Source organism: Athene noctua, chromosome 19, assembly GCF_965140245.1.
Source record: "Athene noctua chromosome 19, bAthNoc1.hap1.1, whole genome shotgun sequence".
Classification (NCBI taxonomy): Eukaryota; Metazoa; Chordata; class Aves; order Strigiformes; family Strigidae; genus Athene; species Athene noctua.
The window spans coordinates 7,907,435-7,925,132 of NC_134055.1; the positions used below are offsets into that span (position 1 = coordinate 7,907,435).

The 17,698-nt window shown below is 40.5% G+C and overlaps 1 protein-coding gene across 9 annotated transcripts in view; it reads right to left on the minus strand.

Moving 5' to 3' along the window:
- CUX1 (cut like homeobox 1) overlaps nt 1–17,698 on the minus strand; it is a 284,219-nt gene that overhangs the window by 57,381 nt on the left and 209,140 nt on the right. The window contains exons 15-20 of one of the 9 annotated variants that reach the window (XM_074923155.1): nt 16,937–17,302; nt 15,874–15,939; nt 14,411–14,512; nt 11,379–12,205; nt 9,775–9,940; nt 9,071–9,127 (exon numbers count right to left, since the gene is read on the minus strand). The exons of 5 other annotated variants lie outside the window; for them this stretch is intronic. In XM_074923155.1, coding sequence (XP_074779256.1) covers nt 9,071–9,127; nt 9,775–9,940; nt 11,379–12,205; nt 14,411–14,512; nt 15,874–15,939; nt 16,937–17,302 — 1,584 coding nt within the window. Of the gene's footprint in view, nt 1–9,070; nt 9,128–9,774; nt 9,941–11,378; nt 12,206–14,410; nt 14,513–15,873; nt 15,940–16,936; nt 17,609–17,698 lie in introns of all 9 variants that reach the window. 3 more of the 9 variants (XM_074923154.1, XM_074923158.1, XM_074923156.1) reach the window with 3 other exon arrangements.

Sequence of the window (17,698 nt, forward strand, 5' to 3'; positions counted from 1 at the left end):
CCTTTAAACTGTTAAAAAACCCTTTCTAAAAAGAATTCAGATTTTAAATTAGGTGATTAACGGCAAAATCATGGCCTGCTATAAACAATATCGTTTGACTCTGCTAATCTTTATTTAATATTCAGATTTTTCTGTGTTTCCCTAACTTAGAAGTCAATATTTAGAAATAACTGCTGCAAAGTATTTTCAATAATCTTATTATTAAACCAGCTTGTGTGCAGAAGCTTTATTAAGGATTTTCTGAATATTAAAACAAATATGTCTGAAAGTAATCAATCAAGATGCCACAACCCCACATAGTTATATTTTTAGTATAATCAAAGCAAAGGTGTGCACAATACCTTTTGGAAAACAGAGTTAGAGCTGTTAGAGGTTCTGTTGCGGTTTATGGTCTCTTTGTTGACTTGCGGACTCTGTGTTTAGAGACTAACTTTAATGTGTTACCATGTTTATGACTGTTTGTTGTCCTCCTCTGTCACAAGCCTGAGTATGAAGGTATTTTTGTACCATCCTTCCAGATTTTAACCTCTTGTCTGCTCCAGACAGGAGTATGAAGCAAAATGCCTATGTGCACTGTGCACCGCATTTAAACATATCTCTCCACTAAATAATGTGGACATTCATTTGCTATGGGCAAGATCCATACGGGATGGATCCGAGGCTAATGCTGCCTTCCCTCCCCAGCGGAGAAGTCCTATCTAACAGCCGCAGCACAGTGGGTTGTTCTTCGTCTTAGAAAGAAGCAGTGGAAGAGCGACCCTGAACATTGCTATACTAAATGCACTCCTCTTTGGGAGGAGTACCGGCTAAAGTACTGAAACAAAATGACATTTACATTGTACGCAACAATATTATAAAAGCTATTAAGGTACATTATTTTACACATCCTCATAATCTCTCCATACTGCTTTACTTAATTTGTGATAAAATTGTTGAGAAAGGGTACTTAATGTAGGACAGTCAGTAAAAGTAATTTATCATCTTCCCGCTTCGGTGCTCACGTTATCAGCGAACTCATTTTCTGCATTCATCATGCAATCAGCCTATTATTTGCATATTAATCAGGCAGTGGACCATGAAAGAGCCGCATCCCAGCCAAATGCTGCACTATCTCAGGAGGAACACTCAGTAATTATCATACATCAGTGTTATGATGTGGTAATTGATTATAACATCTTTCTGTTGCCCCTGGGGAGTCCCACTGCTAACCCAGCTTCAGGCATTCTGTGCAGATTTTTCTCTGAAAATTAGAGAAACCATTGCTGTCCTTTTATTAGATTTTTGGGTTTTTTTGTTTTGGGTTTTGTTTTGGTTTTGGGTTTGTTTTTTTTTTTTTTAACCTTTATAACAGACAGCTCTCTGAGCATTTCCAAGTTACTTTTGCATTATTTTTTTTTAAAATGAAACCTTTATTAGGAAAAAAACCCACCTGCCTCAGATCAGAAAAAGTTAAAAAAACCCAAAACAAAACCAACCAAAACCAAAACCCCAAAACAAAACAGTTGGGCTGGTTCTGTCCGTCCTCTCTCTTTCAAGGTCTGGTGGCTTTTTAGGTGCTGATATTGCTTACATAATACCCTTCCCCATCAAACACAACAAAATGTTGCAACTTCAATAGACAGTAATTGCAAAGTTCGCATAAAGGCAGTTAAGTTGCTTTATTTAGGTGCCAAATGAGAAGCTAATTTTGGTCCTCTCGTAGAGGACAAATGAAACATCTGCCAGTTCAAACTTGCACTATTTTTAGGACCCAAGTTCCAGAGGGGTAAAAGACAGAAACAAACCTAAACCAGAACCGTAGTTACGCTGCAGCTAATTTCACACCTCCTCCATGGGTGCAAACCAGGTGGAGAGGAGCTGGAGGGGGCAGCTCCCGCCCCTGCACCCATCCCAACCTCCCTTTGGCAAGCAAAAAAGGAAGGGGGGACGTCTCAGGAGAAGACACCAGAAGGGACCATCTCACACCGCACGAGGGGGAGGGATGTTTTGGGCAGGCCTGGGTGTGGGGCTGGGCTACCTGCGAGGAGAGCTGGTGAGAACACCCTGCGAGGACAACGTCTCTCTGCAAAGCAGTTTAATGCCGGAACAGTCTCATCAGAGAGACCCTGAGCACAGACCCTGAGAACATGGGGCTATTCTGCCAAGCTCAGGTTTTTCCAATACATAGTATCAAACAGTGCCTGAATTATTCTGGGGAACAATCACTCTTTTCAACACCACTAAAGGGCGTTATAGATACAGCCAAAGAAGTATCCTTTAAGTTGCTACCACCAATATCTTTGACAAATACAAATATGGGACATGTAGTATCAGACCTAATTTTACACTTCTTGTTGTCATTATATTTTTGCCTTTCATTAGGCTTTTTAATTTGGTATTTTTCTGGTTTCACTTTTATTTAAATGTGATCTTAAATCCATTTTACTCTGTTTTCAATGCAAGTTGTATTTCTCATCAGATTTAAAACAAGCACTGGATTCTTTCATTTGCTGTTTCTCTGGATGGCTGCTGGCAAATTTAAAAACCTCCAATACCCATCAAATTAGGTGAGACAAATTCATCAGTTTTTCTCACACCTTAATGCAAAGAAGGGGCTAGAAGGTAACTCAGAAGATATTAATTTACTGGTAATTTTCTGTTTTTTTCTTCTTGGGAATGATTTGCTATCAAGTAATATATGAGTCTATAATCAGAACGGGATTTTGTTGTTAGAGTCTAACAGGCTGTTTATTATCTTGTTTCAGAGCTACTTGGTGGAGAAGACAGCTGCCTCGTAGCTTCATCCCCATTATAAGATGGGAGTAAAAACCCTGCGCGTTCGGTGCTAGCACACCTTTTTTCCCAGTATTTTGGGAGGAAAATAGCCCATTATCTGTTCTTTGAATTGAAAGCAAGGTAATTTTCATCCAATGGAGGAGCATTTTGTAATTTGCTGAGCAGCGGCTGGGCTGTTGCCCAGGGACGGCCAAGGGCACGATGGCTACCTCCATCCCAGCGACGGCAGCCACGTGGCCACAGGGGCTGGACCTGCAGCCCCCTCCTTTTCCCACAAGCAAGCAGAGGACCAATGTGAGCCTCTGCCAGCTGCCAGAGCCTCCTATTACCAACAGAAAAATCTCTGCTCCCTTTGAAGAAGAGCCTTCCTGACCTCTTCCACAGCTGCCAGCCCATGGGGGACAGATCCCGGCCATCACCCCGGCTCCTGGCCCGCCCCGGAGCTGCCCAGCCTTCCCACACCGCAGCACGACTGCGACGGCCCCGCTCGCGTTGCAGTGCTGCTCCAGTTATTTTTATATTTGGCTTTCTAACGTATCAGCTCATCATTTTCCACCCAGCTCCTTTGTGGTTAGCAGCTGGCAGGAGAAGCCCCCTGTGCCTGGAAGCAGGGAGGGGAGGTAACGTGGGCCCCCTCCCCAAAGGAAGCTGCTCATCTCCAAATGAGCAAGTGGAGGGAAAGAAAATGCTGGTAATTAATGAAATGAAGTAATAAATAATGAAATGATGAACAGTGGAATTTACAGAGCTCTAGTATTCAACGGCCATGGTTTCTTTTAAACAAGGTCTGAAGGAAGTGCAAGAAGGTTACATGCTCAGATTGATGCTGAAGTTACACTGGAAGCACATATTCACAAACTACATCCACTTTTTACCAACTATTATGCTAAGTAGTACTCATATAAACTACCTGAGAAGTATAGCAGCAACAATGGGCAGGAAGGTTTCTTTTTTCATACAGCTTAAAAAATATATTCATTCATTAAATCTAATTTTAAAAAATGAAAGACTTTGAGAATGCGTGCCTGGCTAAATGCTACTGCAGAGCTGCATACAAGCTCCTTGCTTGGAGATGTTTTCCTGCACACCAAAGGGGAGTGAGTGTGAAGGACCCACATTCCCAAATTAACCACAGAAAGAAAACGTAGCTGCAACTTGACTGGGTAACTTCTCCATAATGAATGCTACGAACTCATAGCAGCATTTCAGAGTGAATTAAATTTGTCTTCCGAATCCAGCATGAGTCTCCTCTTTGCTGTATTAATATGAAAAGTGTGTCGGTGCTTTGTCATTGTAATTCAGCTGCAAGGAATATCTACCTAGAAAAGAGTGTTCACTCTATGATTATATATTTTATTTGAGTACTTTTATAACAGTAAAGCTATGACCACAATGAGGATGGAGTCATCTTCTGCAAGTTTAATCAATGTGTGGTTCAATGGACAGAGACGGATACAACTAGAACAGGAATTTCGCTACAAATACCCTTTGCAAAGAATTGCTGACGGACAAAGGACCACAGCCATGCAAGACAGCCTGGGGAGGACAGACCTAGGCAAGAGGCAGAAATGACCAGATGATGGCCAGCAATGATAGCCACTGTTATATTAAGAACGAACTTGAAACGCTGACTTCACGCTGCATTCCCAGGTCCCAGTAAGGTGCCTTGACAGTGATTCTCCCAGCTTTATTGATAACGGAAAGGCTGCCAGGAAGGTTTTCATGGTCCAAATGTCAGGGAAATGGCACAGAATATGATCACACACATTACAGACAGACGACAACAGCTGCCCTTATGAGAAGCCAACTGATATCCTATGGTTTGAAATCAAGACAGCCACCGCCAACTGCTTCAGAGCTGCAATCTCAAGCCACACAGAAAGAATGTGGAAACTTCACCAATACGCAGCAGTGTGCTTCAGGGTTAGCGTGAAGATAACTGTTTGGCTTAGTTGTTCAGCTCTGAATTTTAAAAATGCCTTTGCACCTAGCACAAAAGGAGACAACCTTCTGAACCAAATGCGAAGACTTAAAAACTGGTCATCAACCATAAACCATGCAAGGAATTCCTGCAGTCCAGCTACTCAGCTATTAAAAGTCATGTCATCTCCCTTCTCTTCCATTTTATAGACTGCATTAACAACAAACATTTCAGGTCATGCCAATTTTATTAACCTGGAATGTCGGCAAATGACCGCAAAACATTCCCTCCTTTTTGATTCAACAACAAAAAATAGCTCAAATTTGGGAAGGCTGGACTGATCCCTTGTGTGATCTCAGGGTACTAAGGATTCAGCTCTCCTTGTGCTAATCCCAATTGTGCTCTGCAGCACCATACCGGACAGCTCTGCCTGGCTAAAACAAAACAGTACAATGAAAGAAATAATCATGAACCATAGAAAAATGGGGGGGTAAGAACTTCTCCATTGCCACCATGTGGTTACTGAGCTCTTCCCATAAGTGCATCAAGGATGGTAATCCTGAATATGGACTGCAAATCTGAAATACACTCTTTCCCCACTTTGTTTCTCTCAGGGCAGCTAATGTGACAGCATCCTTCTGCTGTTAGGTAAATGGGAAGATCTACCCAGTACACAGTTAACTACCTGCCCGCTCAGCAGCTTCTGCACTGAAAAATATTACTGAAATACCTATTACATAAATAAAAATATAATGGATACCTGGGTTTGTCATCATTCCACATGTCTGTTAATATCCCAACTACAGTAAACCAGAGATTGCATTCTGATCTCTTTCCAGATTTTTTTCCCCAAGGGATCATAAGAAGTAATCTCCCTGTTGTTACAAATGTTTTATTTTGAAAATAAAGCTTTTATGCATATTTTAGTTGATCTAAATACAGTAGATCTCGGGTTTTTAAATCACCAGATATATGCAATTATCTCAAGCTAGATTCTGATTTTGAAACAAGCTCTAATTAGCTCCCCATTTTATGCTGCTATAATCCTTTCTTCAACTCCCATGAGTGTTACTATTGCTAAGCAGCATGAGGTTAGGAATGATGGATGATACCCAGAAAGGAAGACAAACAAAAGGGAAATTCAAAATCCCCTGAGATCACCCGCAGCTGTATCGGCAAATGAAGATTTCCACATTAGGTCATAAGACGACCCTTACAGAAACACATACCAAAAAGGCACGTCTTTTTCCCACTGAGTATTTGCAAGTCTTTAATGTAGTATATAGAGAGTGTATGTCCTTCACAGAGGATAAATACAAAAGTGAATAAAAATTCAGCTTTCCCGGGAGTAGCTATGAAATCAACAGCATCAAAAAAGAAACTTTGTCTTAATGTCATAGAGATGCTCAGTAAAGACATAAGACCCCAAAATAAAACAAACTAATAAGAGCTATATACAGTACAAGTATTTAGAAAAATACCCAAGCACAGAAACCTTCTTCTGGCACATGGCTACTGTCCAAACCCAACCCAGCTCTGATCATCAGTAATGCAACTAAATAAGGGCCAAATTCATCATGAAAAAACGCTGATGCAGTTGGGTGACACTAATTCAACTTTTTTTTTTTTTCCATGTGATTTGGTCCATGCTTTTGACACATAAATCATTAAAAAGGCAGATTTACCCAAGGGCATTAGAGCATTTAGGTGGAAAGAAATACACAGAAAAAATGTTAGAAAAGGCACAGTGATACTATTTTTGACCACCTAGGGTACAGACACCATTTTTGTGTAAAACACCTTCACTTGAACGTTGCACAAAATCATCAAAGCCTTGATGCAAGGTCACAGGCTGAAAATACAGATATATATCTGGTTTTAATTTTGGTATAGACTGTGTTTTTTCAAGATTCATAAATATAGCATTCAAAGAAGAAAAATGAGCCTGGCTACACTTTGCTCTCTCTCTTTCTCTCTCTAATGCTTACCCATTCATTCCCACATAGAAAAGACTGATGGGTCCATCTGTCCACGTGTGACAATGGAAAATTAACGGACAGAAGAACAGATTTTCATGAATGAGGTGTTAATCAAAACCTTATGATCTAGAAGTGTAACTAACTGGGTCAGAAATCCAGAAAATCTTGCTAGTTTGATAGAATAGTGCCAAACGGTAATGAAAATACTCACAGCTAATAAAAGTTTGAGACGTTACTATGCATGTTGACACTCTGTACACTGAAGACCTTCTTGGCAAAGCACTCAGGAGCCACTGAATGTATTAGTTTAATTTCACTTCTTTCCCTTCATGCATTCAACAAGTTGCAAGCCAATTATATTACATAGAAAAGGCTCCAGACCTCTTCTCATTTCAAAACTGTTCTGATTAATTTCTGTTTTAAAATTACAAGTATGCAACCTTTTCTGCCTTGATTTTCCTGGGAAATGTCTCAGAAGACCAGAAAATTGGAGCTGTCTTTTTTTTTTCCTGCCCTGGAGTAGAGGAACTTTCACAAATGCATAATTATTATTACCTTTTCCAAACTGTTTGCTGCGCTTTTAATTACAGAACAGTTGCTAATAAAAGAAAATTACCAAACTGCCCTTCCTCATTCAAATAACTTGTTTTCACTCTTTTGTTCTGTGCAGTGTCACAACCTTCCTTATTCCTTTATACAGAGAAAGGCACCAAGAAAAGAATGTCTTGTACAACAGTTTTATTTTTAATCATCCGAAAGGAAGAAGAAAAGGGCACGAGCCCATTTTCTCATTTGTAAGTCTGCTTTAAGGAAAGGAGGGTGATCATCAATAATATGATTTTATTAGCTGATAGGAATGTGTCACCTCACAAAATATTAGCTCAAGGGCAGGAACTGACAAATGAGATTGGGAGTGTGGGAGGGGAGCAAAATACCACGGCAGCAAAACTGAACTTCCTGAAGGAAATCACTTTCAGCTACCAGCGATCCTCACGGGAATCCATAAGGTGGTCGGATTTTAATACTATGGGCTTGTCTTTCAATCTTTTATAATTACAGCTAGTCATAAATATGATGATTAGCAATAACAATGCAGCCTTTTCTCAGCTCCTCTGATTTCAAATTTCTCTTAAAATGGATACAATTAATTACTCATATTTTCCATGCTGTCTTAGGCATTTATAACTGTAACAGTTACTCTTGCACAGTACTGATGCCACAAAAAGTAGTCAATGGCACGCTTTTAATGAACAGCAGTGTATAAAACGTTGCAGGAAATTTCCATGTTCACTAAATGCTTGGCTATAAGTAACAATAGCTGTATGATTGCAAATAATTTTTTCCCATTTTGGTTTTGTTTTCATGGCTTGTTTTTACCAGGGGCATTTTTTTTTGTTTTTTTCTTTTTCTTTTATCTATTTATTTTCAACTGTTTTTCTTAAGCAAAACGTGAACTGAATATCATCACAGTTTCTCTTCTAGTAAAATCTTTTAGAATGTAAAATAGTTTCTCAGTATAGAGAAAAAGCAGTTTGGTTGGAATACTGAGAATAAACCTAGCAAGCTCCAGAAAAAGACGTGTTTCAGAATGGCAGAAAGGTGGAAGACCAGCACAACTCATCCTTCTCTGTATCCTGAAACGCAGTAATTCCTCCAATACAGGGCACAGGCTCGAAGTACAGAGCAGGGCACAACTATTTTTCTAGAGTACAAAACAGCCTGAGTAGCTTACATCAGTTAGGCATATCACTGGTAGAAAGTTTGTGTGAGTAGAGTTTGGTATCTAACAGCAGGAACACAGCTGTTCTGTTCCAGTCTCCTTCCTATACTGTGGCCATCTTATAAAACCTTTAACAATTCACTTCTCTCTGACACTCATCTTTGCTGCATCTGCTTTTCTGCGAATGGAAAGGGGAGGGAGAAAAAAAGGTCGTCTTGGAATATTTAACGAAGCTTGAAAAAAGACATAACGTGGTCTCTTCCCCACCTTCAAATTAACAAAGCAGATTTTGTGCAAATGGAAGTGGCAAAAAAATATGCCAGCAAGTAAGGCAGCTGGAGTATGTAGATCACATTACAAACGAAAGGCTTGTTTTACAGCCATTGTCACATGTCAAGTTGATAAGCTGAACTATGGTAAAAAAAACCCTACAGAGCCAATGATCTCTAAGATCAGAGTCTCTTTACCTAATATATGCAGCTAAATATGTGTACTCCTTACATCTGCCATAGCAACAAGGAGAGAACGAGGAATTAACTGTGTTAATAAAAAAACCTGAAGGGACTCCTGTATGATACAACAAAACGCGAGAAACCTCTCAGCATCAAAGCAAAAGAAACGTAACAAAAGCACAGAGAATTATTTCAGAGCAAATCATTGAAACCAGCTGATTACCTGAGCTTGCACATCCCTGCTGTAGGGAATCCTGTAATGATGTCACAGAGTGAAGGACTAGATAAGAGAGGAGAGGAAAATCAGGGAACAATAAAAGGAGATGCCAAACCACAAACTAAACAGTAAGCAGGCTCAACAAATAGCAAACTGCTGATCTCTGCAAGGGCACGCTGCTCATTTAAGTCAGTGGCATTATAAGGGTACAGCTGAGGCCAAACTCTAAGTCTGGCCTTTCTGTATCAATAGGTATTAGGATAAGAAAGCGCCACAATAAAAGCATAATTGCGACACAGCATTCCCCCTTTAAAGCTTACTTGTTCTAGCTCACCTCCAGAGAAAGCAATCGATATTCTCTTAGGAACAATAAAAATCCCCTATGCAACCCTAGAAAACAGCGCACAAGATCTTCCAGCTCTTTGGCCAAAATTTTTTGAATTACGTATCATATTCATGCCTAGATAATATCATCCTAATGAGGAACCCGATAACTGCTGCTTATCAATTACACATAAATGAGGGCTTCGTTTGTAAACAGTCCCAGTGCGTCCCCCTAGGGACCGGCTGGGCTGCCAGGGTGGATGCTGCCACTGCCAGTAACTCCTGGACTAGCACTGGGTGCAAGTCTCGCTTACCGCAAATGTAAAAAAAAAATAAAAATAATGTCCTCCTCCTCAACTCAAACAACATAGTGGAATTTTAATTACCTTGTCCTTGTTGCTGCCCTTGTGCAGGCAGGACACACTGTCCCAGCTCACCATTCAACCAGAGCTGCATACGAATAAATGGTTCTCGGCCTTTTTGGGTCAATTTACTCCATGGCTTTGGCCTGGAGAGCATGTCACTGACACTTCCTTGGGACAGCCCCAATACCTGAAGTGAAGCAACCAAGAACGGCACGTTAACACATTTGATGTGGAAGGGGGGTAACTGAAGTCACTTTGGTCTCTTTTACTGTTAGACCGCTCAGGTGGGTTTTATATGGACAATTAGTAAAACTGCAAAATGACATCTGTAGGTAATTGATGGAAATGCTTTTCTCCTGCCGTGGTTTCCTTCTGGAGCGTGGGTTTGTTCCTGCAGGAACAGAGCGGCAGCGCAAACGGCAGACGGATGGTGCAAGATTTGCATGCTTTTCATATTTTGTGTCAAATAGTTTCATCAGTTCTAACAGGAAAAACACAGAGTCCAGGCACACACAGGCAGATAAAACAGGAGATGATTGGCATGTATTTTGTTCTCAAACAAAAATAATTGGGACTTTTGAGACTAGGCCTATATTTGGTTGATTTTTTTTGGTATGAATTATAACGATGTGTGTTTTCACCTGCAGCAGCGGCTGCTCCACGTAAGTAAATATTTAAGAATACAGCCGACTGCAGCAAAGGGGGAATTTCAGACAGGCAGAACGCAATTACTTGCCTGGAATTCAGCACAGGTACAGGGGTTAAAAATCACACTTAATGAAAGCTGCCATGGGATCTTTAATGACCCCAAGAGGTCAGGCTTTTCATTTTACATCTTAGTGGAAAGGTAATAGCGTGATGCCAGCTCCTATTATACTATTATATTGATTCAGTTTTTTTATGGGAAGAAGAAACACCAGATGTCCACCACTCCTTACGGCCTGGGAGGTGTTTCCTGGTGGTTGGGGACCCCCCTAGAATCCCACATGTTCAGTGCTTAGGGCCCACAATGTGAGAACTTCAGAAAGCCTTATCGTGCATCGCATATCTGTAATCAAACATTGCTTAAAAATGTCTCAAAGCACACTAAGATACCAGGCACCAGGTATAAGAAATGACTGTGAATTCTTGACTTCAGACTAAGGAGAGGTAGGGGATTTTCCATGTGTTTGTTTAAATACCCTTGTGCACATTTCCAAATATTAAAAAAAGAGGAAAAATGCTCTTGTGTCCATAATCTTCACTTATAACAAATTTAAGACTCTCCAGTCATGACAATGGTATTACTCAAATATTCCATGAATTCATTACATTAAGCATGAAATATTGAGTCTCAATAACATTTGCTTCAGCTTTCAATGCTTCTAAACTCAGGGGCCCCATTTCTAATTACATGTGGCTGAAGTCAATCTTTGTGTAAAAACCTATGCCATTCACAAAATACAGGAAAACTAATACTTTCCTTTGTGAGCTTATTTTTCAAATACTTAACATACGAAGCAAAAACATTTTTCCAGAAGACATATGTGGCATATCCCCCTCTGTTAAACTGAGCTCCATAGCAATGTAAGGAGCAGAACGCACATTCACAATACTGGTGTAACAAGAGATAACCAGTTCTTTACCTTTTCCCCAAAGATCCTTTGGCAGATGCCATTCTTTGCTAGCTTTTCTTTGACCTGCCGCGTTAGCTCTATCGTATCCACTTCCTGGTACATATAAATCTCATACTGCTCGGGTGTCAGTGGAGGAACTGAAGGTTTGGATGGCTTTGACAAAGACACGATAGGGGATGAAGGGAGGGGGCTATTTTGTGGTGTCTCACTGCGACTCGCCCCAGTCATGCTCAATTCAGAACTCTGGGAGTACGGAGATTCAGCGTTTGGCCACTCTTTCCAATACTCTGAAGAAGATGGTCCTTGGAGCTGGCTACGATCTGGCCTAGTCTGATTGCTGACCTTTTCTTTTCCACCACTGGCTTCCTCAACTTTTATATCTTCGGGAAGAGCTGTATTTCTTCTCTCATGCTGCACAGTATTCCACCAATGGTCCTTCCAAACACCACCACGTCCCAACTCATTTTTAACATGCCTCAACATACCCTGGGCAGAATCACTTATTCCATGAAGCTCTAAAACAGGTGCCTCCTGAGGCTCCTTTTTGAGCCCAGAGAGGTTCTGCAATGCAGAGATACTGGAATCAGTGACAGATGAATGTTTCTTCAGGGATATGGCCAAAGGAGAATAGCTGGAAACCGAAGACATTGCAGGTGTAGATACTAGTTTGGGGGACAGGATAGAAATGTCAGCTTGAGATAAAGGTGGTGTTTTTAAGGCAGGTTCAAGGGCAGCCTGCTGTGCCTCCATTTCGCGTCGGGCTTGTTGCAGAATGGATCGAATAGCATCATCAGAATTGCCACTGCTAGATGCAGAAGGCGGCTGAGCCGGCTCAGCTATGAAAAACAACCAAAAGACTAAATGCAACAGAGGAATATGCTTTATATTCAACACGTGCTACTGTAAATATTTCCCTGTCACAAAAAGGACTGCAATACATTTCTGGATGGGAGGGAGGAGTTTTCACTAAGCAAAGATCTGCACTTTTCAAAATAAGGTAAGATTTCCAAAGTTCTTCACTGGAAAATTTTTATAGTTGCCAAAGTGCTGGACATTTGCACGCACAGACTCAACTACAGAAGTCTAGTACTACTTGCATGTTTTCCACCATTGTAAAAAATTTTCAAATAAATGCCTTTGAAAATCAAGCCTTCACCTCTTCCTCCTTCACCCCAAATGGTCAATAACATTTTATAGTTCTATTTGCAAAGTTATTTAACCTTTCACTTCTATCTCCACAAATGAATCGTAACACACACTCAAAACTGAACACAGCTGCATTCACCTGGACAGACTATTAATACTCTCTTACAATATAAATAAAGTGAGACCTTTTACCTCCAAAAATATAACACACACATTACAACAACACAAGAACTTTAGTAAGAGGCTTCATTATTTCATTTGACAAGCTAAATATGCTCCTGCTTCCTGTTTTCTTGTTCCATGGTCCCAAACACTGAAATGCTCTACAGAAATCAGGTTGGTGCCTGGCCATCACCCTCTGCCTTATCCAAAGCCCTAGAATGGAGCCACGGGTGCTTTCAGAAGACATTAACACCTAAATGGGGTATTTCAGTGGTGAACCAGGACTTGTGTGGCTGTGCTGCGGCAGTTGGGGATGAGCAGAGATTGGAACGTGGGTGTAGAATTATCTCTGCAGAGTCAAGAGGTTTTTGCAATGGCATCTGTTTCCATTTAAGTTAGTCTCTACTGAGGTCCCCAGTGCTTGAAAACCAATTCCTCTGAAAGCTACTCTACAAAAAATGGGGAAAGCAAAGCACTAGATAGTAACAGGGAACCCATACACTGCAAGAAGTGGCCTCAAAGTGAAGTAAGATTTGAAACATGCTGTGTCTTATTCTAGTAATATTATGCCTCATCTGAATACATTTCCAAATTGCCTGCCTACATTCCTTCCTGTCACACACTATAAAATATGAAAAGAAATGGGAAAAAGACGGTGGGACTATCTATTCTGTTTTATCTACAGGTTTCGTAGGGAGTTTTGAGGCAGAATTAATGTTTGAAAGAAAGTTTGAGATTCTCAGATGAAACATGCTACTGAACAATGTGCTTGCAGTTTCCTGCACACAGCCCACATTTCTCTATGCAATCATTACCTGTATAAACTCATATTACTCAGATTGTATATTAATTATTCTTTTATATTTTGCCATGAGATTAGCTTAGTTGTAATTTAAAAGACAACTATCTAAAACTGTAAATCAGTATCTACGTTAAAAAATGAAACAGAAGTAATGCACAGTACTCTCAGCATCAGCCCTTAGCAGTGCTGGAAAGTTGGAAGGCTATGGACTAGGCAGAAATGTTCACTACATGACAGCACACAATGAAAAATTAAACTTATCTTGGGCTAAGACATTAAACTAATCATGTTTTTGGGAAAGGAAATGCTTTTTGGATTCGCCACTTCATTCACTGAATACATTCTGTAACCAAAAATAAAGTCATATGAAAGTCAGCACTGAGTTTGCCTGTATTATAATTTCAGTACATGATGTCCCACAGTACGATGGTACTATGTGACTGGTAATTGCTGGCTAGATCGTGACCTTCACCCCGACAAATCCATTCAGTTCCCTCTCCCATGCAGTTGTGTCCCTGGGGCCTGAGTTAGATAGAAGCAAAGAGACAGCAGGAGCTGTTCCCTTTCCAAGAAGCAAACTGGTAGAAGAAAGGATTTTGTAGGTTCATCCCGCAGAGTGACTGCCTGCAGGTCTGGAGTGGTGTAAAGAAGGCAGAGCTCTGCACGTGGAAAAAGGTGTTTAGAAATCTCACAGCATCATTCCCCCAGGACCACTGAGCAGAGACCCCCACCAAGCTGTGACACATGTAACCTTAACTTGGGATGCCTTACAGCCAGAAACAACTCCACTAAATTAAAAAAAACCAAAAACGCAGCTCTTCAAACCTACATTCAAGGCTTTAAGAATATAATTAACTGACCAGAAAGCTCATGGTAATTGTTTTAATTAAATTTTGAAATAAAAAGAACAAGAGACAAAATGAGACCATACCTGTTTTCTGTACTTGCAGCTCCCTTTTGGCTTGTTCGAGAATGGATTTGATGGCTTCATCAGAGCCAGTCTCTGTGGTTCGGATTCTTGTGGTTATATTACCTGAAGAGGAAGACAAAACTAATGACACCAGGAAAACTTTTATTTGTTTGGTTGTTTTTTAAACACAGACAGCATATACTGATATACCGCCAGCGTGACCTGACGAAAGTTTATACAGGACCTTTACCAACATTTATAACACCAAGAACATACTTAACATAATAAAACAAAAATATCATTGTGAAAAGACTGCCTGCTAGCTGCACTGCAATGATGAGAACATTGAACATAATCAGAGGAAGAAATAGGTGGTCATACATTCCTTTACTGGGATAATATATACAGGTCTATTTTTTCCCTTTTTTTTTTTTTTTTTTTTTTTTTTTGTAGGGGGAGAAGAAACAGAAGGGAAAAGAACCAGAGGGAAAAGGAACAAAAGTAAAACCATAAGATCAGGAATCACCTTAAAAATTGCATCAGCTGCTAGGCAAAGTAGGATGAGTATACATTCAGCCCAAAACAGAACTAAAAAGTAACTAGATAAAATTTTTTTTTAACTTTCTAGAGGTTAATGTATTAAGAGAAACAGTCATTTAAAAGCAGATACCATTTGAAGTACTCTCCAGCTAAGAGCTACTATTTGGCTGTATGGTTTTGGTTTGGTTTATTTAATCACTAAGGGGAAGAAAAGGAGAGAAAACGATGACTGTGAATGCTATTGCACTTAACTGAATTTTTCATTCTGAGATTATAACCTGTAAGTGAGCTAGATAATTTCTGACTGAAGTCAAAGTAAATACAGAGTTTCAAGGTACATTTTTTTTTTTTCTTCCTCTTGTCTTGCTAAAAGAAAAATCCTGCAACTAATCTATAATAAAGAAAAATGTTCATACTTCCTGTTCAGTGATAATTTATCGATCTGACATTCACTTAACTTCTTGTCTTTTTCATACACCACACTGAAGTATCACACTAATTTAGCAGCATATTGAAGTGCATTTGTCAACATAAGCCCCATGAGAAGAAGTAAATCTCGAGCAGAAGCAGTATGGGATTGATGTTGGATTATATGTAATTGTGCAACTTTCTCCCTCCAAAAATCACAAAAATAGCAAAGAGAGCATTTCAATAGATCTGATGATTTTATAAAGCCACTTCTATCACTTATCTCTTTTTATCTGCATAGCAGCGAGGTTGGGAGTGGAAAAAGTATCCAAACAGGGTTGCGTTAGTACAGCAGCAGCAGAATTAGAAAAAGCAAGGTGTTCGTCTAACCCATGGTTTGTTTTATACTTACTGTCTGTTTTTCTATCAGATTCCAGGCCAGAATCAAACTGCACAGTTTTAAGGAAACACACAGCTAAAGCACACTCCACTTCCTAGGTATTGACTGCAAAGAAAAACACCTGCCTGTGACGTACCTTCAGACCCATTTCTTCGTTTCGGTACTTCCTGAAATAGTCTGTTCAGGTTCTGGCCTGGATTCTCTGTTGAAAAACAAGTTTGGTAAGAACAAAACAATCAGGGGATGGTTGCTCTGACATCATGGGCTGTGTGACATGAGAAGCTAGCAGCCTGTCTCTGAATGAGGGTTTGAGCTGTCCTCGCCCCCTCGAGCCTTTGTCTGAGCGCTGGAGGAGCTGGCTACTTTGGAAGAAGCAAGGCTGGCTGATTTGTTAATAAAGATTACAGCTACGTTCGGAAAGGAGATTAGACAGATATAAATAAATGTCTAGAGATACCAAAAATGAAGAGGTTAAAGATGGGCAGATAATCCCCTCAAGTACAATCATCAAAAGGAAGAACAGATTACAAATTTAACAGTGTGCACTTTCAATTAAACAAAAACTAGGAAAACCCTGCCTGTCCTTTCCAGTATTTCTTGACTGTAAACAACTTACTCCTCAGTTTCTCTAAATGTAAAACTCAGTCTTCGCTTAAGATGAATCATAGTGAAATGCATGTTATTTCTTAAAATCACTGCCTTAAATATGCAAAGCTGCTTTAAATTAGCATTGTTTTTTAATTAGTCATCTCATGCATCACCTAAGACATTCTGTCAAAACACTTTGGAAAAAAAAAATAAAAACCACACAAGACACAACAGAAGTCTGGTCTCAATAAACAACTCCCCAGAGAATTTTCAAGTATTTCTGAGGGCTGATACCCTTAGTAGCTACTGACCCTTTTCACTCTGCATTTAGCTCTGACATGGACCTATTGGGAAGTGAGGGTTGTAAGTGTCCCTGCTGCTTGTTCCTGCTGACAAACACAAGTCAGCGGCTAAAAAAAGCATAAGCAAAGATACTAACCTGCTTGAGTGCTGAAAAGCAGAGTTAGAAAGCTGTACTTTCTGTACCTGACATCTGATGCAGGTGAAAACAGCAGCAATGCACAAATGGCCCCATACAGGGAAGCTTCCAATTTTTAACATTTGTAGCTAACAGGAAAATAGGGCAAGACCCTCGGCCGGCAAGCGCTTACCTCTTTGTCTACCCTGGATGCTGCGAAGAGCCAAGATGTTCTGCTCGTCCGAGAGGAACTGCTTCATCTTATGAAATGGCTCCTTGCCTCTCACAGTCAGTTTATTCCATGGCTTTGGCCGGGCTAGTATCTCACTCACAGACCCTTGCGACAGTCCCAACACATAATGTCCAAATATCCGCTGTCCAATATTGTGCTTGATCAATTGCTCTTTCACCTGACGTGCAATTTCAGCTGTGTCTATCTCCTCGCCTTCAGAGATGCTCCCAGCACTTTCTGACTGGCTGGGAGACGGGGCCATGCCATTTACATCCGGACTTTGTTGTAATGGACTTTGGGAAGATATGGAGTTTGTGCTGTAAGGACCTGTTGAAAAAATCATGCTTGTGCTTCCTGCTTCCTGCATTGCCTTGGAGTAGAAGGACTGCATTAGCTGTCGCTGGAGGAGAGAGTTTAGTGCAAATTTTCCTGTGGAGGCCAGGGGTAAGCTGGGGCTCGCCAGGGATGAGCTGAAAAAGTCTTGACTTAAACCCGTTGGTGAGAACTGGTGTGTACCATTAGTATTGGAAGCCTGCTCCCCCGCGTTGCGGAGCAACTGAGAAGGAGGGGAGGCCGGCAAGGTTGCAGGACGCTGACTCTCAGGCTGGTCTTTCCCTTTTCTCCTGGCTGACCCTACAAGGAAGGTCAAACATAATGCATTATGGGGGATCAAAGAGGGAAAAACCAAGATAAAAAAAATGCAAAGTTTGCCCCGCAAAGGGA